Source organism: Mustela lutreola, chromosome X (assembly GCF_030435805.1).
Source record: "Mustela lutreola isolate mMusLut2 chromosome X, mMusLut2.pri, whole genome shotgun sequence".
In the NCBI taxonomy this organism is placed as follows: Eukaryota; Metazoa; Chordata; class Mammalia; order Carnivora; family Mustelidae; genus Mustela; species Mustela lutreola.
The window spans coordinates 129,046,189-129,068,124 of NC_081308.1; the positions used below are offsets into that span (position 1 = coordinate 129,046,189).

At 39.9% G+C, this 21,936-nt stretch overlaps 1 protein-coding gene and 1 pseudogene across 4 annotated transcripts in view; both read right to left on the reverse strand.

The window, feature by feature from the left end:
- CD99L2 (CD99 molecule like 2) overlaps positions 1–21,936 on the reverse strand; it is an 89,880-nt gene that overhangs the window by 29,909 nt on the left and 38,035 nt on the right. For all 4 annotated transcript variants that reach the window (XM_059157073.1, XM_059157074.1, XM_059157070.1 and 1 more), the window contains exon 2: positions 10,272–10,331. In XM_059157073.1, coding sequence (XP_059013056.1) covers positions 10,272–10,331 — 60 coding nt within the window. The remainder of the gene's footprint in view (positions 1–10,271; positions 10,332–21,936) is intronic.
- LOC131822429 (U2 spliceosomal RNA) lies at positions 18,726–18,801 on the reverse strand (annotated as a pseudogene).

The following is a 21,936-nucleotide window of genomic DNA, read 5'->3' on the forward strand; positions in this document are numbered from 1 at the left end:
TGTAACTGTTCCTACTATTAGAAGTAGTAAAGGAAATTTAAGAGCAAAAGTAGAAAATGGTTGAAAGTAAAAAGACGGGTAAAAGTATGATACAAACAGCAACTGTGAGAGAGGCGGAGGAGCTATGGCACCACCAGATAAAACACACGTCAAGAAAAACATGGTTACAAGAGTCAAAGAATGACAGTTTGTAATCATGAACAGATAAATGCAGCAGGAAGATAAAATTTTAAATGTACATGAACCCAGTAACCAAGCCCCAAAATACAAGCAGCAAAAAAAAAAAAAAAAAAAAGGCAAAAATCAAAGAATAGGTAATTTGACAATAATAGTTGTAGATTTCAATACCATCCTTTCAATCATAGAAAGAACAGTTTGACAGAAAATCAGAAAGGAAGACTTGAAATAATGGGTCAAAGAAGAAATCACAGGGCAAATTATTAAATACCTTGAGGTGAATGAAAAAGAAAGAAAACATACCAAAACTTATGTGTTACTGTGAAAGCAGTGCTGGAGGGGAAATTTCTAGCTGTAAACATTGACATTTTTAAAAGTCTCAGATCAACGACCTAGCCTTTCACATCAAAATATTAAATAGGGGCCCTGGGTGGCTCAGTCATTTAAGGGTCCAACTCTTGATTTCAGCTCAGGTCATGATCTCGGGGTCAGAAGACTGAGCCCCGCATTGGGCACCACACTCAGTGTGGAGTCCGCTTGAGATTCTGTCTCTCCTTCTCCCTCTGCGTGCGCTCTCTGTCTCTATCTCAAATAAATGAATAAAAGCTTTAAAAAAATTAGATAAAGAGTAAACTAAACCTACATCAAGCAGAAGAAAATAAAAATTGGAGCATAAATAATTGCAATAGAGAATATAAAAAAGAGAAAAAACAAATCCAAAAATTTGATTCTTTTTTCTTTTTTTTTTTTTTCTTTTTTTTTTTTTTTTTATTTTTTATTTTTTATAAACATCTATTTTTTATATACATATATTTTTATCCCTTTTGACAAAACTGACAAACTGTTAACAGACCAACCCAAGACAAAAAGAAAGAAGACCCAAATTACTAAATTCAAGAATGAAGGAGAGGACATTACTACCAACCGTACAGGAATAAAAAGAATAAAGGAACACTATGAAAAATTATATTACAATAAATTAGATAACCTGGATGAAATGGACAAATTCTTATACACAAACAACCAAAACTGACTCAAGAAGAAACAGAAAATCTGACTAGACCTACAAATAAACAAAGTGAATCAGGATTTAACAACTTCCCAGAAAGAAAATCCCAGGACCAGAAGTCCTCATTGGTGATTTCTACCAAATATTTAAAGAAAAATGAGCACCGGGTGGTATACTGAACTGATAAATCATTGAACATTGTATTAAAAACCAATGATATACTATACCTTGACTAAGTGAATCTAAGGAAAAAGAAATAATGAAAAATCAGTCAATCCTTCTTAAAGTCTTCCCCAAAACAGAGGACAGAATACTTCTTAAGTCACTCTGTGAAGCCAGTAGTACCTTATACTAAAGCCACCACAAGATAACTAAATAATAAATTCACCACAGACCTTTAACCCTTATGGACAGAGACACAAAATCCTCAACAAATCACTAGCAAATCAAATCCAGAAGCATACTAGGGCTATAAAACATGGCAAAGTAAGATTCATTCCAGAAATGCAAGGGTAAATCAATATAAGAAAAACCAATCACTAAAATACCCAAAACTAATAGAACAAAGGGAAATAAGGCACTTGATCATCTCACCTAGACAGACTGTGAAGAATGAAATAAAACTATTTCTAGTCAACGATGACATGACCCTACATACAGAAAACCCTAACAACCCAGACCTATCCCCCACCAAAAGAAAAACAAAAAGAAAAAAAACCAAAACCTCTTAGAGATAATAAGCCCAGCAAAGCTGCTGGACACAAGATCCATACACAAAACTCAAAGTGATTTCACTATAAAGCATTAAAAGAATAAAACTTTTAGAGATAAGTTTAACAAAGGATGTGTAAAGATTTGTACACTAAAAGCCACAAAACAGTGTTGAAACCATAATGAGTCTAAGCAGAACACTCCATTGTCACAGAAGACTTGCTACGGTTAAGATGGCAATATGACACAAATCAACCTACAGATTCTATGCAATCTCTGCCAAAATTTCAACTGCCTTTTTTTTTTTTTTTACAGAAATGGATAAACTGATCCTAAAATTCAGATGGAATTACATGGGGGCCCAAAGAGCCAAAAGAACAGGAAAAATAAAATTAGAAGAGTCACACTACAAACCTAGAGTAATCAAACCTGTGTGATACTGGCATTAAGTGTGTGTGTGTGTATGTGTGTGAGATATATATACATATATATCAAGAATATGTGTGGGCGCCTGGATGGCTCAGTGGGTTAAGCCGCTGCCTTCGGCTCGGGTCATGGTCTCAGGGTCCTGGGATCGAGTCCCGCATCGGGTTCTCTGCTCAGCGGAGAACCTGCTTGCCTCTCTCTCTCTGCCTGCCTCTCTGCCTCCTTGTGATCTCTGCCTGTCAAATAAATAAATAAATAAATCTTTAAAAGAATGTGTATGTGTGTGTACACACATCAATGTCACAGTATTGAGATTTCAGAAAGCACCCACATATTTATGGCCATTGATTTTCAAGAGGGTGCCAAGACCATTCAGTGGTGGAAAAGAATGGTCTTTTTGATAAATGTTGCTGGGACAACTGGATATCCACATGCAGAAGAAGGAGGTTGGCTATATACAAAATTACCGCAAAACAGATCAATCTGGCCACAAATATTTTTTATTTTTTTATTTTTTTTAAGATTTTAAGGCCACAAATTTTCAAAGGCATGAGAAACAAAGGCATGAGAAACAAAAGAAAAAGGGTAAATTAAACTTCATCAAAACTGAAAACCTCCGTGAATCTAAGTACATTTTCAAAAACTGAAAAGATAACCTATAAAATGAGAGAAAATATTTGTAAATAGTATCTGATGAAACTCTGGCATTCAGTATGTATGAAGACCTCCTCAGTCACCAGGGAAACACAAATAAAAACTACAATGAGGCTCTACTTCATCCCTACTAGAAGGGCTATAATTTTTTTTTAATTGGAAAATAAAGACATGAACATAAAGCTAGAACCAAAAAACCCTTAGGGAAAAAACAGGAAAAAAATTGACATCAGACCTAACAGCGATTTCTTGGATGTGATACCCAAAGTACAGGGAACAAAAGCAGAAACAGACAAGCGCGACTGTATCAAACCAAAAGGCTTCTGCACAGCAAAGCAAACAGTCAACAAAATGAAAAGGCAATGTATGGAATGAGAGAAAATATTTGCAGATCATATATCTGATAAGGGGTTCATATACAAAATACGTAAGGAAATCCTACAACTCTGTAGCAAAGCAAGAAGTAATCTGGTTAGAAGATGGGCAAAGGACTTAGCTAGTTCTCCAAAGAAATGGCCAACAGGTATATGAAAAGATGAGCTCGTCATCACTAATCATCAGGAAAACCCAAATCAAAATGAGAGACCACCTCAGCTGTTAAGATGATTATTATTTAAAAACACACACAAAAGGTAATAGGCTGGTAAGGTTGTGGGGAAAAGGGAACCCTTGCACACTGTTGGAGGGAACATAAAATGGTACAGCCAGCATGGAAACAGTATGGTGCTTCCTCAAAAAAAGACAAAAATAGGACTACCGCTGGATCGAGCAACACTACTTCTGGGCTTCTATCTGCAAGAAATGAAATCAGGATCTCAGGCATCTGCACATCCATGTTCATCGCAACCTTATTCTCAATAGCTGTGAGAAAGCAGCTGTCAGCCGATGAATGAGCAAAGCGTGGTGTATCCATACAACGGCACAGCGGTCATAAAGAGAACGAAGCACCAATATGCTGGCTATACGGTGGGTGAGCCTCCGAGACATGCTGCTAAATGAACGACAAAACGTCACGTATTATATGATGGCATTTACACGAAATACCCAGAGTAGATAAATCAACTGGTAAAGAAAGTACATTGGTGACTGTCTGGGGCAAGGGGAGAGGGGATGGAGGACAAGGGGTTTTACTTTGGAGGGATGGAGATGTGTGGAGACCGGATAGACACGGTGGTTGCCCAACGCTGTGAATGTGTTCAAACAGCCGATTTTAGGTTTTGTGAATTTTACTTCAGTACTTTTTTAAACAAAGAGGGATCGGTGGGAAAGGAGATCATGTCCACGACTACAGGTTTAGTCCACCATCATTCAGGACATCTGGAAGCTGAGGCAATGGCAAGTCTTTCCCTTAAAGCAAGCACGCCTGCCGCCTCCTTGGGAAGGCTTCTGGGGCACCAACGCGCCTCAGTGTGAAGACCACACCAGGGGGTGGCTTGATGAGAGGACCACGTGTGAGGACCTACCGTCATCACACATACACTTTTTAATCCAGCTCATCAACAGTTTGGAGAGGATTTCAGGTCTATAATTTCCATTTGACTTTAAGCTGTAAAATTTAAAAGGAGGCTCTGTGTATCTATCTTGTGGCGATACATTACTGGAACTGTTATTTGAGCAATTCTCATGAAAGCAATGGTCACTTATGTATTAGTACTTTCTTTTTCTTTTTTTCTTCTTCTTCTTTTTTTAAATTTTTATTCACTTTTTTTTCTTTCCAGTGTCCCAGCATTCACTGCCTATGCACTACACCCAGCGCTCCACGCAATATGTGCCAGCCTTATGTAATAGTACTTTAAAATCCGCAGCACTCAAACAGCTCACGGAAAGATATTTCTTCTTCCAGACTTTTTTTTAAGTCAACTGGCCAGAGACATCATAAGGGTTTCTTTCTGGACTCTCGTTCTATTTGATTGACCCAGTACCACGCAGTCGTGATCATTATAGCTCTGTGGAGTTCTGCCCAAGTACACGGTTTCTGGAGAAGTGTGGTTTCTCTGAAAATCTGCAGGTGCCATTTCAAGAGCTCGTTCCTTACCACACGTGCCCGCGGCTCTGTCACAGCCCGAGCCTGCGAGGATGTAGAATGTTAGCGTGGATTTGTATGATTTTTAAGATACTATTAACTACAGATTTTCCTGTCGTGAACCTTTAAATGGGATTTATTATCCATAATTGAGAGGAGGAAAGTCTAGATACTTATCAAGGAATTAGAACAGTAGGTCAACTTCATGAAAGCAGTGAGCTCCTAAAATAAAGAAACCTATTTCTGTGAAGCTTTTCTCAAAATGACAAACTTAGAAGAGCATCTCTGTTGCTCAGCACTCCGGCCAGAGGGTTTCTTTTTAACATGCGCCTATGACAACACAGTAAACAACACTGGCCACGTTCCCCCAAGGGGGCTTAATGATGGCGTCCGTGGCCTTCCGAGGAAAGGGGAAACTCATAAGCTTTCTAGGGCAGGGGCGCCTGGGTGGCTTAGTCAGTTAAGCAAGCAACTCTTAACTTCAGCTCAGGTCATGATCTCAAGGTCCTGGGATCAAGCCCTGTGTTGGGCTCTAACCCTGCTCAGCGGGGAGTCTGCTTCAGAGTCTCTCCCTTTGCCCTCCCCTCCTTCAAATAAATAACTAAAAAAGAAAGAAAGAAAAGAAAAGAAGCTGCATAGGGCAAAGGCAGAAGTGTGCTCCCTGTGAGATGAGCGCACACACTGCGAAAGGAAGACGAGGAGGGAAAAGGGGTGGAGACGGAAAGACGGGGGGAGAAGGGACGGAGAAGCAGCTCTGAAAGCAACAGGGGTGACCTTGAAAATACTGTGCTCAGTAACAGAAGCCACACGTGAAGTCCACGTTATATGACTCCATTTATATGAGATATCTGTAAGAGGGAAATCAGGGGACTGACAGCTGAAGGGTACAGTTTCTTTTTGAGATGATGAAAATGTTCTAAAATGGACTGTAGTGGGGGTGCCTGGGTGGCTCAGTGGGTTAAGCCTCTGCCTACGGCTTAGGTCATATCTTGGGGTCCTGGGATCGAGCCCCACATTGCGCTCCCCGCTCAGTGGAGAGTTGTCTTCTCCCTCTGCCTCTGCCCCTCCCCCTGCTTGTGCTCACTGTCAAAGTCTTTAAAAGCAAAATCAAATGGACTGTAGTGATAATTGCACAACCCTGTAAATGTACTAAAAGCCACTGGACTGCACACTTTAAAATAGGTGAATTACAGTATGTGAATTACAGCTCAATAACTCAGCTTTCAAAATACTACTCCAGAAGCTTTGCCTTGTGCTTAGACTAAAGGGGTCACTATGTCCTAGAAGCCCTATATGATCCAGCACCCTCCACACTCTAGTCACACAGGCCACCTTCTGAGTCCCAGAGACAGCTCAGTCCTCTTCTGTCTCAGGACTCTTACACCTGATCTTTTGGCCTTGACAGCACTTCCTCCACTCCTTGCGGGTCACCTCTCATCAGTGAGGCCTTTTCCACTTCATCTAAACTACCACCACTTGCCACCTCCTCGAGCCCTCCCTACCCTGTCAACTGGTTGTAGTTGTTCCAGAGTACTCAGTGAGATCTGACATTATTTCATCCACTGTGTCTCTTCAGAGAAAATGACATCACGAGCACAGGCCTAACCCCTACAGTATGCCCAGCACCTGGAACGGTGCCTGGCAGCAAGCAGGTACTCAAACACTGCTGACTGATGAATGAAGGTCACTGACAATACCCTGACCTAGGAGGTTCAGGGATTGTTTACACAAGAAACGTACAAGATACAAACCAAAACATTCTCCACCAGAAAATGTAATTGAGCCAAGGAGAAATCAACAAGTCTATCTCTCTGAATCTCAGTAGCATGAAATGTAAGCTAAGACAGAAAAAAAAAAGTGATGAGCTATTGGGGAATGTTATTCAACCAAAGACACCACGTGCTGGTGCTCCTACGGGTCCCGGGCACACTGGCTGACGGGTGCTGATGAAGATCGGGTGAGGTTTGCCTTCTCCCGGAGAAGGGATGTAAGTATTTAGAAGTCCCCCATTAGGAAAGTAACAAATTTCCTAACTGGGGGGTCTTTATATTTAGGTTTTTGGTATTTTTGGTCATGTTTGTTTGGGGAGATGTTACATGATTTCATTAAAACCATCACTGCTAATAAACTAAGTGTCCTTCCTCTGGGAATCCGAAAGGCCACCTGCATGTACAGGACGTGAGCACACGCAGGAAAAACCTGAGAATACTCTAAGCTCTCACCTCACAACATACATGAAAACGAACTCCTTTTTTTAAAAAAAAAAAAAGATTTTACTTATTTATTTGACAGAGATGACAAGTAGACAGAGAGGCAGGCAGAGGGAGAGAGGAGGAAGCAGGCTCCCTGCTGAGCAGAGAGGACCCTGGGATCACGACCCAAGCCGAAGGCAGAGGCTTAACCCACTGAGCCACCCAGGTGCCCCTGAAAATGAACTTCTATGAGATTTCTGGTTTCAGGTTTATCATCCAGTTTAAGTTAATTTTTTTTATAAGGTGTGAGGCAAGGGTCCAACTTCATTTTTTGGCAACTGGATATGCAGCTGTCCCAGCACCGTTTATTCAAGAGATTATTCCTTCCCCATTGGGCAGTCCTGGCATCTTTGTCAAAAGTCAACTGGCCATAGATATAATGGTTTATTTCTAGACTCTGCAATTCTATTCCACTGAACTCCAGGTCTCTTCATGCTGGTGCCACACCACCTCGATCACTGCAGGTTTGTAGTAAGTTCTGAAATTAGGAAGTGTGAGTCCTCCAACTTTTTCTTTTTTTCAAGATTAGTTTGGAATTTTTTTTTTTAATTTACAGAGATAGAGAGAGAGAGAGAGCATGAATGAGCATGGGGCGGGGGGTGGGCGGGGAGAGAATCTTAAGCAGGCTCGATGCCACACCCAGCATGAAACCTGATGTGGGGCTCGATCTCATGACCCTGAGATCATGACCTGAGCTGAAATCAAGGGTTGGATGCTTAACCTACCAAGCCACGCAGGTGCTCCAAGACAATTTCGCAATTTGGGGTCCCCTGAATTTCGTATGAATTTTAGAATCAGCTTGTCTGTTTCTATAAAAACTCTAGCTGGGATTTTGACAAGAATTGCTTTCAATCTGTTGGCCAGTTTATGTAAGCATGCATTCCTCGTGTAGCCTTGCCTGATACCAGAAACTCAGCCAGAGTCGAATCAAGGAACAATATAATGGCCAACACTCACTGAGCACTGAACTTGTGCCAGTCCTGTGCTGAGCACTTTACACGGGCCAACTCACCTAATCCTTCCAATAATCCTAGGAAGTAGGGCTTATTATTAACCTCACGTAAGACACAAGGAAATGGAGGCACAGAGAAGTCAGGAGACTCACCAAAGGTGGCAGGAAGTAGCAGAGGCGGGGTTCGGACACAAGAAGTCTGGCTCCAGAGCCCCTGCCTTTCTCAATCCAGAATACACAGAGACTCCTCAAACCCATAAGAAAAAGACAAGAAAACCAGCAGAAAAAAATGGGGAAGGGATATGAATAGATAATTCACCAAAGAGGAAAATACAAATGGCCAATAAATATATGAAATGATGTTCCATCTCACTATAATGAGGAAAATGCATAATAAAGCAACAAGATATTTTGTCCATCATATTGGTAAAATGCCTTTGATTAATAAAATCTGGTTGATGTGGAGATCTGGAAGAAAAGGAACTGAACGGTATTCAGTGAATATATAATGGTATATTCATTTTGGAAACAGTTTGGCAGAATCTAGTAAAACAGAAAATACATACACCCTTCAGCCTGATAGTCCCACTGACCTTATATACAAAAGATATGGACAAGAATGTTCACTGAAGCCCTATTTGTAATTATGCAAAATGAAAGCAAATCACACATTGGCCAGTAAGAAAAGGGCAACACTGGACACAGCCAGAGCCACGTCACTGGGATGCCAGCTCCACAAAGCCCAAGGTTATGTGTGAAGTATAGATATAATGATGTAGTCCCACAGTGGCCCCGCAAATACATAGTGGAGTCCTAATCCGCAGATGCCACAAACGGGAACCCTATTTGGAAAAACGCTCTTTGCAGATGTCATGAAGGGCACCTGCGAGGAGAGCGTGCCGCATTGTCCCAGTGGGCTCCAGATCCAACAAACAGAACCCCCAGAAGAGATGAAGGGAAGACAACACCACACAAAGGAGGAGGCAGAGACCAGAGTGAGGCAGCTACAAGCCACCACAGGTGTGCCCAGCCAGGAAGCTTCCTGCGCTCAAGCCTTCAGAGGGAGCGTGGCCCCGCCGACACCTTCATTTTGGACCCCAGGCCTCCAGATCGGTGAGAGAACACAGTTCGGTGGGTTTAAGCCTGCCAGTTCATAAAACTTAGATAACACTCACTCAAGTCTTCAATACTTACTAAATGCAAACAAGGTTGTTTGTTGTTGTTTAGTTACATGCGTAACTAAAATAAAAAGCCTCACACATCATGTAAAACAAAAACACCAATCTATGTGTACGGATGAACGTAACAGCACAGAAAATCACCTGGGACCAGCATATTCCAGAAGGACCCAGCAGTTTCCTCCTGGGATGGGAAGGACAATAGTAGGATGGGGAGGGTCACAGAAAATCTCGGTTTTACTTTCTAATGTTCACACTTTAAAAAAAAAAAGTGGTTTTTTTTTCTTTTTCAAAAAAATGTAAAGAGAAATGGACAACAAAGCTTAACATTTGAGAGTTTACATGTAGACACCATTTTAAGAAAAAACATTTTTTTTTAAAGATTTTATTTATTTATTTGACAGAGAGAGACCACGAGTAGGCAGAGAGGCAGGCAGAGAGAGAGAGAGGAGGAAGCAGGCTCCTGCTGAGCAGAGAGCCCGATGCGGGACTCGATCCCAGGACCCCGAGATCATGACCTGAGCTGAAGGCAGCGGCTTAACCCACTGAGCCACCCAGGCGCCCAAGAAAAAACATTTAAAAAAAAATCTAGTAGGAATAACAAACCTCTTATTCACTTCAAAGTACTTTTTCCTTGAGCGAGGGAAAGGCAGTCTTCTAAGGCCACTGGGGAAAATGCTGTATCAGTTGTTACACATTGTGTGCTATTCTTCACAATGGAAACAAATGATGTTAAATATTCAGATTTTCTTTTAAATAATGCAATTTATGACACCCCTATTATATCCGATCAGTTCAGACAAAAAGTGTTTTCCTTGGGTGTATATTCTGAGTGGGTAGTGCATATTGATCACTATTGTTTGTTTTTAATAGTTCGATTAATACTCACGCTTTACTGAGGAAGTTTCTTTCAACGCATCCTCCAGACGAAAATCAGAGTCCCCAGATCCTAAAAATTAAAAAAAAAAAAAAAGATTTTTAAAATTTAATATTTTTCCATAAAACAAAATCATTCTGAAATAGTTTCTTGTAATCGCTGTTTCCCTTTAGAGGGTGTCATGAAGATTAATACCACAAAAGGAAAACCGGTAGAAGCCATCCAGACACAATGAGTTGATTTCCTTCTACAAACAACGTATCTCCACCAAAAACAAAATGGAAAAGTGGTTTTCGCAGATATAATTAAGTTAAGGATCTTGAGATCATCTCGCATTGAATCTCACCAAGTTTACTGATCACAGTCTTCTTTCCACTAGAAGCTGAAGGCTCAACTGTACAGAACACCAAGCCCAGCCCATAGAATGTACACCTTGCAACAAGGAATACTGGGGTCCAAAGCGCCACTGATTATGAGCCAGGTTCTTACATCCCCCTCCATATCTTGTAAACTCTGCACTACACTGTGTTGATCCAGGGTACCTTCCCCCAACCCCAGTATCCATATCTAGATGAGCAGCTCTGATTACACACCACTTAAAAGGCTTGAGGGAAAAGCTTTTCACAAGAGAATCTGTTCTCAGAGGCAGACTCATCTGCCCAGCTCTGCTTGCTTTTGGACTTGACACCTATCATTCCCCCCATATGGGCACGTAGTTTCCCAGCGGAGTATATGTATTATCAATTCTCAAACTATTACGCATGCATACTAGAACTGAATAAATGGGTAAGTGGGTGATGAACTGTAGGAGCCTGGCTTCTCACTGTTGGAGAGCAAGATTGTAGGTAAGAGAGGGCTACAGTGGGAGGAGTCCAAGATGGCAGGGGAGTAGGACACCTTAGTTTCATCCGGTCCCAGGAATTCAGCTAGCTAGCTATCAAATTATTCTCAACACCTATGAACTCAACTGGAGATGTAAGAGAAGAATAGCTGCAACTCTGCAAATAGAAAAACGATCATGTTCTGCAAGGTCGGTACAGGGAAGTGAATCGAGGCAAAGATAAACCATGGGGGGAGGGAGCCTCCATAAGCCAGCTATGAGCCATAAGCCATAAGCAGCTGAATGCCAAATCAGAACTTTTAGAAGTCTGATGAGGGCCATCACTCAGGTGGCTAAGCGGGGGCGGATGCTAGGTGGGACAGTGTGGTCTCAGGATCCCCAGGTCATAGGCACTGGGGGTGCCTGAGTGCAGCAGAGCTCTCAGGCATCAGAGCAGGGAAGCTGGCAGCAAACAGTGAGCCCAGGAGTGGGCTCTCAGGTTGGGGTTGCCACATACCACAAACAATGGCACAGTCGGGCCACTGTTCTCAGAGCAGGGGCCCAGGGAGTGGCAGAACTACAACGAGACTTCCCTTCTTCCCCCGGAAGAAGCAGCATGGGAGTGTGCAACAGGAGTCTGCAGGGTTTGGAGACTCAAAATGGGGTCTTGTACCTGTGATAGAAATGCTCGGTCACATGCCGCACAAGCATGGAGTGTGGCCGGAGACCAGGGAGACAGGAATGACTGACTGTATTTCTCTGAGGACGCACTGAGAAGTGGGGAGCCAAGCTTTGGGCTCCAGGGCTGGAGACTGGGAGGCTGCCATTTTCATTCTCATCCTCTAAAGCTGCACGGAAAGCCTTCAGGGCATGAAAGTTCCTGAAAGTAAACCCAAGCAGATGACTAGACTTGCCCCCCCCCCTCGCCCCCCGTCACCGCAAGGGCAGTGCAAATCTACCCGGGGCAAAGACATTTGAGAATCAATGCAGCAGGCCCCTCCCCTAGAAGATAAGCAAGAACATCCAGCCAAGACCAAGTTTATGATCATAGAGAAATGCAAAACTCCAGCATTAGGGAAATACGGTACACAGAATTCATAGGGGTTTTCCCCATGATTCCTTGGTCTTTCAATTTTAATTTTCTTTCTCATTCCTTTTACAACCAATTTCTTATTTTATCAACTGTAAATCTTTTTTCATTTTTTACAGTTACATTCTATCCTTTCATTGTATGTAATTTTATTTTTGTACCTCTAAATTTTTCTTTCTTTACAATTTTAGGATCTAGTTTTCTAACAAACAAACCAAAATACACACAGGATCCAATATGTATGGATCTGTTCTGTTCAACTGTCTGATTCTCTTATTTTTTCCTTTTTTTTTTTTTCAATTTCAGGTCTCTTCTGATTTGTTTAGGGTATATTTCTCTGAGATCATTGTTGTCATCTTAGTATTATGTTCTCTCATTCATCCATTCTTCTCCAGAAAGAAAGACAAGAGAGAAAAACGTACCTCAAAAAAGAGAACAAGAGGCAGTAATGACTGCAAGGGACCTAATCTGTATGGATATAAGCAGAAGTTGGAACTAGAGTTCAGAATTAACAATGATAAAGATACTAGCTGGGATTGCAAGAAGCATGGATGACACTAGAGAATCCCTTTCTGGAGAAATAAAAGAACCAAAATCTAATCAACCTAAAATTTTAAAAAGCTATTAATGAGGTACAATAAAAAATGAAGGCTCTAACTGCTAGGATAAATGAGGCAGAAGAGAGAATTAGTGATACAGAAGACAACTAAAGAAGCTGAGAAAAAAGATAAATCTACTGGATCATGGGGAGGGGAGAATTTGAGAGATAAGTGATACTGTTAAAGTGGAACAACAAAATAATTGGGATCCCAGAAGAAGAAGAAAGAGAGAGGGACAGGAGGTATATTGGAGCACATTATAGCTGAGAACTTCTCTAATCAGGGGAAGAAAACAGGCATTCAAGTCCCGGAGGCATAGAGAACACTCCTCAAAAATCAGTAAATATAAGTTAACAAGAGAAACTTGAAAATCTCAAAGACAAAGAGAAAACCCTGACAGCAGCTAAGGACAAGAGGTCCATAACCTAAAAGGGTAGGAACATTATACTGGCATCAGACCTATCCACAGAGACCTGGCAGGCCAGAAAGGACTGGCATGATATATTCATAGTGCTAAATGAGAAAAATACTCAGCCAAGAATACTTTATCCAGCAAGGCTGTCATTCAAAACAGGAGAGATAAAAAGCTCCCAGGACAAACAGAAACTAAAAGAATTTGTGATCACTAAACCAGTCCTGCAAGAAACATTAAAAGGGATCCTTTAGGGGCGCCTGGGTGGCTCAGTGGGTTAAGCCTCTGCCTTCAGCTCAGGTCATGATCTCAGGGTCCTGGGATCGAGTCCCACATCGGGCTCTCTGCTCAGCAGGGAGCCTGCTACTTCCTCTCTCTCTGCCTGCCTCTCTGCCTACCTGTGATCTCTCTTTGTCAAATAAATAAATAAAAATCTTTTTTTTTTTTTTTAAAGGGATCCTTTAAGGAAAGAGAGAGCCCAAAAGTACCACAGACAAGAAAGGAACAGAGACAATATACAGAAACAGTTATTTTAATAATAGATACATATTAATATATAGTAATTAATATAGTAATATAATGGCACTAAATTCACATCTTTCAATACTTACTTGACTGTAAATGGGCTAAATGCTGCCAATCAAAAGACACAGGGCATCAGACTGGATAAAAAAGCAAGACCTACCTATATGCTGTCTACAAGAGGCTCATTGCAGACCTAAAGACACATCCAGACTGAAACTGATTGGGTGGAAAACCATTTATCATACTAATGGACATCAAAAGAAAGCTGGGGTGGTAATCCTTATATCAGAGAAATAAGATTTTAAACCAAAGACTGTAATAAGAGATGAGGAAGGACACCATATCATAATTAAAGGGTCTATCCAACAAGAGATCTGGCAATTGTAAATATCTGTGACACCAACATGGGGTTAGCCACTTATATAAACCAACTAATAAAATTAAAGAAACAAATCGATAATAATACAGTAACAGGACTTTAACATGCTCCCTCACTGCAAAGGACAGTCATCTAAGCAGAAGAGCAACAAGGAAACAAGGGCTTTGAATGACACACTGCAGCAGATGGACTTCACAGAGCATTCAGAGCATTTCATCCTATAGCAAGAGAACACACATTCCTCTTGAGTGAACATGGAACAGTCTCCAAAATAGATGAAATACTGGGTCACAAATCAGGTCTCATCTGGTACCGAAAGACTGGGATCATTCCCTGCATATTTTCAGACAACAGTGTTTTCAAACAGGAACTCAATCCTAAGGGGTAATCTGGAAAGAACTCAAATACATGGAGGCTAAAGAGCATACGTACTAAAGAATGAATGGGTCAACCAGGAAATTAAAGAAGATTTTAAAAATTCATGGAAACAAATGAAAATGAAAACACAACTCTTCAAAACCTTTGGGATGCAGCAAAGGCAGTCTTAAGAGGGAAGTAGATAGCAATACAATCCTTTCTCAAGAAATAAGAAAGGTCTCAAATACACAACCTAACCTTATACCTAAAGGAGCTGGGGGATAAAAAACCAGCAAATAAAGCCTAAACCAGCAGGATAAGAAAAATAACAGAGATTAAAGGGAAAAAATTAATGAAAGAGAAACCAATAGAACAGTAGAACAGATCAACAGAACTAGGAGCTGGTTCTTTAAATGAATAAAATGGATAAACCCCTGGCCAGACTTAACAAAAAGAAATGAGAAAGGACCCAGATTAATAAAATCATGAATGAAACAGGAGAGATCACAACCAACACCGAGGAAATACAATTATGAGGACATACTATGAGCAACTATATGCAAACAAATTAGGCAATCTGGAAGAAATGGATGCATTCCTAGAGAGGTATGAACTACCAGGACTGAACCAGGAAGAAATAGAAAACTTGAACAGACCCACAAGCAGCAAAGAAACTGAAGCAGTAATCAAAAAATCTCCACAACAAAGAGATCAGGGCTGGCTGGCTTCCCAGAAGAATTCTACCCAACATTTAAAGATTCTTCTGAGACTGTTTCAAAAAATAAAAATGTAAGGAAAACTTCCAAACTCTTTCTGTAAAGCCAGCATTACCTTGATCCCAAAACCAGACAAAGACCCCAGCAAAATGGAGAATTACAGACCAATACCCCTGATGAACATAGATGCCAAAATTCTCACCAAGATACTAGCCAATAGGACCAACCAGTATAATAAAAGGATTATTCACCAAGTGGGACTTATTCCTGGGCTACAAGGATGGTACGACATCCACAAATCAATCAACATCGTAAACCACATACATTAAAGAAAGGACAAGAACCGTAAATCACACCATCTTTTCTTGATTAAAACTCTCCACAGCATAGGGATAGAGGGAACATACCTCAAGATTATATAAGCCATATACAAAAAACCCAAAGTGAATATCATTCTCAGTGGGAAAGACAGAGCTTTTCTCATAAGGTCAGGAATACAGCAGGGCTGTCCATTCTCACCACTACTGTTCAACACAGTACGAGGAGTCAGTCCAAGCCTCAAAATCAGAAAACAAAAAGAATTAAAAGGCATCTGAATTGGCAAAGGAACAGTCGAATGCTCACTCTTCACAGATTATAGGACATTCTATGTGGAAAACCCAAAAGACTCTACCCCCAAATTTCTAGAACTTAAATGGGAATTGAGCAAAGTGGCAGGATATAAACTCAATGCACAGAAATCAGTTGCTTTTCAATACAGTAACAATGAGACAAAAGAAAGAGAAATTAAGGAGCTGATCCCATTTACAATTGCTCCAAAAATCACAAGATACCTAGGAATAAACCTAACCAAAGAGGCAAAGGATCTATACTCAGAAAACTATAGAGCACTTATGAAAGAAATTGAGGCTGACACAAAGAAATGGAAAAACGTCCCATGCTCATGGATTAGAAGAATGAATATTGTTTAAATGTCCGTGCTACCTAAAATAATGTATACTTTAAGGGCAATCCCTATCAAAATACCATCAACCTTTCTCACAGAGCAGGAACAAATAATCCTAAAATTTGTATGGCACCGGAAAAAACCCTGAAGAGCCAAACGAATGTTGAAAAGGAAAACCAAACCTAGGGGCATCACAATCCCAGACTTTAAGCTCTATTACAAAGCCATAATCATTAAGACAGTATGCTACTGGCACAAAAACAGACATAGATCACTGGAACAGAATAGAGTCTCCAGAAATGGACCCTCAACTCTATGGTCAACTAATCTTTGACAGAGCAGGAAAGAATATCCAATGGAAAAAAGACCATCTCTTCAATAAATGGTGTTGGGAAAATTGGACAGCCACATGCAGAAAAATGAAACTGGACCATTTCCCTACACCATACACAAAAATAGACTCAAAATGGATGAAAGACCTAAAAGTGAGACAGAAGTCCATCAAAATCCTAGAGGAAAACACAGGCAGCAACCTCTTCGACCTCAGCCACAGCAACTTCTTAGAAACATCGCCAAAGGCAAGGGAAACAAGGGCAAGAATGAACTATTGGGGCTTCATCAAGATCAAAAGCTTTTGCACAGCAAAGGAATCAGTTGACAAAACCAAAAGACAACCTACAGAACGGGAGAAGACATTTGCAAATGACATATCAGATGAAGGGTTAGTAGCCAAGATCTATAAAGAACTTATCAAACCCAACACCCAAAAACATATATTCCAATCAAGAAATGGGCAGAAGACATGAACAGACATTTCTCCAAGGAAGACACACAAATGGCCAACAGACACATGAAAAAATGCTCCACATCACTCGGCATCAGGGAATACAAATCAAAACCACAATGAGATACCACCTCACACCAGTCAGAATGGCTAAAATTAACAAGTCAGGAAATGACAGATGTTGGCAAGCATGCAGAGAAAGGGGAGCCCTCTTACACTGTTTGTGGGAATGCAAGCTGTGGTGCAGCCACTCTGGAAAACAGTATGAATGGTCCTCAAGAAGCTGAAAATAGAGCTACCCTATGACTTAGCAATTGCACTACTAGGGATTTACCCCAAAGATACAAATGTAGTAATCCGAAGGGTTACCCACACTCTAATGTTTATAGCAGCAATGTCCACAAAAGCCAAACTATGGGAGGAGCCCAGATGGTCACTGATGGATGAATGGATAAAGAAGTTGTGGTATAGGTATAGATACAGATCTATAGTAGAATACTACTCAGCCATCCAAAAAGGAAATCTTCCCATTTGCAACAACATGGATGGAACTGGAGGGTATTATACTAAATGAAATCAGTCAGTCAGAGAAAGACAATTATCATATGGTCTCACTCACAAGTGGAATTTAAGAAACAAAACAAGATTCATAGTGGAAGAGTGGGAAAAATAAGACAAAATCAGAGACAGAGACAAACTGTAAGAGACTCTTCATCATAGAAAACAAACTGAGAGTTGCTGGAGGGGAGGGGGTAGGAGGAAGGGGTAACTAGGTGATGGACATTAAGGAAGGTGTGTGATATAATGAACACTTGGTATTACATAATACTGATGAATCACTGAAGTCTATCTCTGAAACTAATACATTATATGTTAATTGAATTTAAAGAAAAAGAAAAAAAGTTTTAAAAAAGGGTGGAATGATCACTATGATAATTGATTAGAGTTGGAGACTTCAGTATGAATCATGTGTGGCTTAATATACACACAGATGATTACATACAGAAATACTTATAGACATGGGCTAATATGCAGACATGCCTTTGTTCTGTCACCCGAGAGGGCCTAGAAGCAATAACACCCCAGTAGCAATGAGTACACCCCCAGATCTTGGTTTCTAAATACCACTGCCCAATTAAAGAAAAACAGAACTCCTTGGAGAAATGGCAGATTACAGGATTGGAATAAGAAATATATGAGTTTGAAGCATCTTCTAGCACCATGAAGTATTTTTTAAAATACTGATATTAATCAGTATATGTCAAAGAGGAACAGGGTCAAATGAAAGAGTTCCCAATGGCTAAACTTGGACAATTTAATCAACAAAATAATATTAGATTATAATCCGAAGGACAAAATGTTCCTGTGTCCATGCTGATATATACATTAAACAAATACACAAAAGGGATAAAATAGAAGAACTCAATTTACATAGAATTTCTAGCTCAAGGAGATGAAACCTAACCTTCCACTTCATAAGTGCTGACTTCCTTCCAAAGATTACACTATGAAAATGTAGGTGGGAAAAGAGAGTAACTTTATAGTGGAGACATCTAAGAAACACTGTATCAGAGTAACATCAACAGTGATGTGTCATGTTGATAGTATATACCCTTGATATGGCGGGATGAGACAGCCCCTACACATGTGTGTTCTTCACTCAAAAACCTATAACCCTAATATAATAATGAGAAAACATCAGACAAATTCCAATCCTACAAAGTATGTGACCAGAACTCCTCAAAACCAAGGTCATTAAAAACAAACAAAAGTCTGAGAAACTGGCACAGCCTGAAGACCCTAAGTAATTATAATGAAGACAGGTCTATGGTATGTGGATTGGATCCTGGAACAAGAAAAAAGGGGGGACTTTAGATACTACACTTGATCTTAGCCAAAAGGCCGAGAAGCGAGGAGAAGGGGCTTTAGATAAAAGCAAAGGAAATATGAATAGAGTATGGACTTCAGTTAATAATAGTGCATTAATATTGGTTCATTAATTGTGACAGAGATACAACACCAATGTAAAATGTTAAAAATACCGGAAACCGAATGTGGAGCATATGAGGACTCTCTATACTAGCCTGGCATTATAAGTCTAAACCTGTTCTAAAAAAAAAAAAAACTATTTTTAAAAATCCACTTCCCATAGCAAAAAAAAAAAAAAAAAAAATATATATATATATATATATATATATATATATATATATAGAGAGAGAGAGAGAGAGAGAGATGTCTAGGCTATAGAAGAGATATATTAGGATACAGAAACTCTATATATAGGATATGGAAAAAATAAAAGGTCAACACCAACAACTAAAAATCAATCCAACTAAAGTCACCAAACAGAAAAAAGAAACATATTAAACAGAAAACATGAACTTTAACACAATATGTACAATTATATCAGTAAAAAAAAATTGAGTGTAAAAAGGGCAAATCTATCAAAAGATAAACAGAATAAAAAGATAACTATATGCTGTTAACAACATACACACCTAGAACAAAATAATCACACACAGAATAGACTAATAGAGAACTATATACCAGGTGACATTTAAAAGGAAAGAAACAGATGTGGCAATATTAATATGACAAGGTGGAACTCAAGATCCCAACCTTTAAACAGGACAAATGCAGTATTTTATAAAACATATAATCCACAAGAAAATTTAGTCATAGCACTTAATAACTTAGCTTCTAAAATTCTGAAGCAGACTTTTGCTTCTTGCTATGACGGCGAAACTGGTGTCAGATTAGCCCTCCCACTGTAAACACTATGAAGTGGACAAAACATGAGCTAACAGCTTTCCGCACTGCACAACAATCCTAGAGATCAAGGAAATTGTGACAGCTAAATCCGACAGGTGATCCTGGCTTGGATCCTGAACCTATAAAGGGCATTATTGGGGCACTCAATGAAAGCTTAAAGAAGTCTATCGACCAGATGGTAACACTGGATCATGCTTTTAAAGTATCCATTTAGAACTCCTGATCTTTTGGATTTACAGAGCTTGGGGAAGAAAGTGTGCTTGTTTTTAGGAAATGCACACTTTACTATTAAGATGTAATGAGGATCATGCTTGCGACTGAGTCTGAAATGATTCTGAAAAAATATTTAGACCCAACCTTACATACCAGGGCAAATGTGGTAAAACTGGGAAATCTAGGTGATCAGTAAATGGAGATTCCTTCTATTAGACATTATTGTGACAACTGGTGAAACTTGAATTGGGTCTAAGGATTACGTGGTAGTAATACGTCAACATTAATTTCCTGATTCAAATGGTTATGCCGAGGAGATAGAGCAGGATGTCCTTGTCTGAAGGAGATGCACCCTCAAGTTATCTTGTAGATGCTGGGGGGTACTGATGGAGCATCAGGTAAGCAACTTACTCTCAGGTGATTTGGTGGAGGGAAGTGCTTTATACTGTACTTGCAAGTTTCCTATAGATTTGTAATTATTTCAACATTTAAAAAATTAAAATTAATTAAAAATGCATATCTCTCAACCCAGCAATTGCACTTTTAGGCACCTGTTACAGAAAAATACTTTTGCACATGTGCCCAAAGAGGTATGTACAAGGCTGTTCACAACAGTACCACTTAAAATAGCAAAAAGAAATGGAAACAGACCAAGTATTCATCAAAAAGAATTAAATAAAACATAGTTCGTCAACACAATGAAATGTTATATACCTGTTTAAAGAATGAACTACCCTCAGTAAAGTGGGAATAGAAGGGAACTTCCTCAACTTGAAAAAGAGTATCTGCAAAAACCCTATAGCTAACACCATACTTGATGGTGAGAAATTAAAGCTTTCCTTCCAAGATCGGAAACAAGGCAATGATGTCCCTGCTCCCCAATGCTTTTCAGCATCATAGTGAAAGTCGTAGGTACTACAATAAGATAAGAGGAAAAAAAGATATACTGTTTGGGAAGGCAGAAACAAAAACTGTCTTTGTTCACGAGAAAAATGCAGATAACCCAAAAGGATTCACCAAAAAAAAAAAACCTCCTTACACCCCTGAAACTATTAAGTGACTACAGCAAGGTTGGAGGATACAAGGTTAGTCACTTTCCTACATATCAGCAATGAACAAGTAGAATCTGAAATTAAAAACACAACACTAGGGGCGCCTGGGTGGCTCAGTGGGTTAAAGCCTCTGCCTTTGGCTCAGGTCATGATCTCAGATTCCTGAGATTGAGCCCCATATCGGGCTTTCTGCTCAGCAGGGAGCCTGCTTCCTCCTCTCTCTGCCTGCCTCTCTGTGATCTCTGTCTGTCAAATAAGTAAAATCTTAACAAAAAAACACCACAGCACCAATATTAGCATCCCCCAAAAAGAAATGTCTGGCATAAATCTAACAAAACATACATAAGATCTATATGAATAAAACTATAAAACTGTTACAAAAGAAATCAATGAAGGACTAAATAAATGGAGAGATATTCCATGTTCATGGTAAGATGACACAATACTGTCAAGATGTCAGTTTCCCAACCTGATTTACAGATTCAGTGGAATCAAAATCAAAACATCAGCAAGTTATTTTGTAGATATGGAGAGACTGATTGAAAAGTTTATGTACAGGGTGCCTGGGTGGCTCAGTGGGTTAAGCCTCTGCCTTCAGCTCAGGTCATGATCTCTGGGATCGAGTCCTGCATCGGGCTCTCTGCTCGGCAGGGAGCCTGCTTCCCCCCTACCACTCTCTCTGCCTACTTGTGATCTCTGTCAAATAAATAAATAAAATCTTTTAAAAAATAAAGAAAGAAAAGTTTATGTGCAGAGGACAAAGACCCTAAATAGCCAAATTTAAATTTAATTTTTACGTACAGATGTACGTAACAGCACAGAAAATCACCTGGGACCAGCATATTCCAGAAGGACCCAGCAGTTTCCTCCTGGGATGGGAAGGACAATAGTAGGATGGGGAGGGTCACAGAAAATCTCGGTTTTACTTTCTAATGTTCACACTGTAAAAAAAAAAAAAAAAAGTGGTTTAATTTAGCATGATATCCTCAAGGTCCATACATTTTTTTTTAAA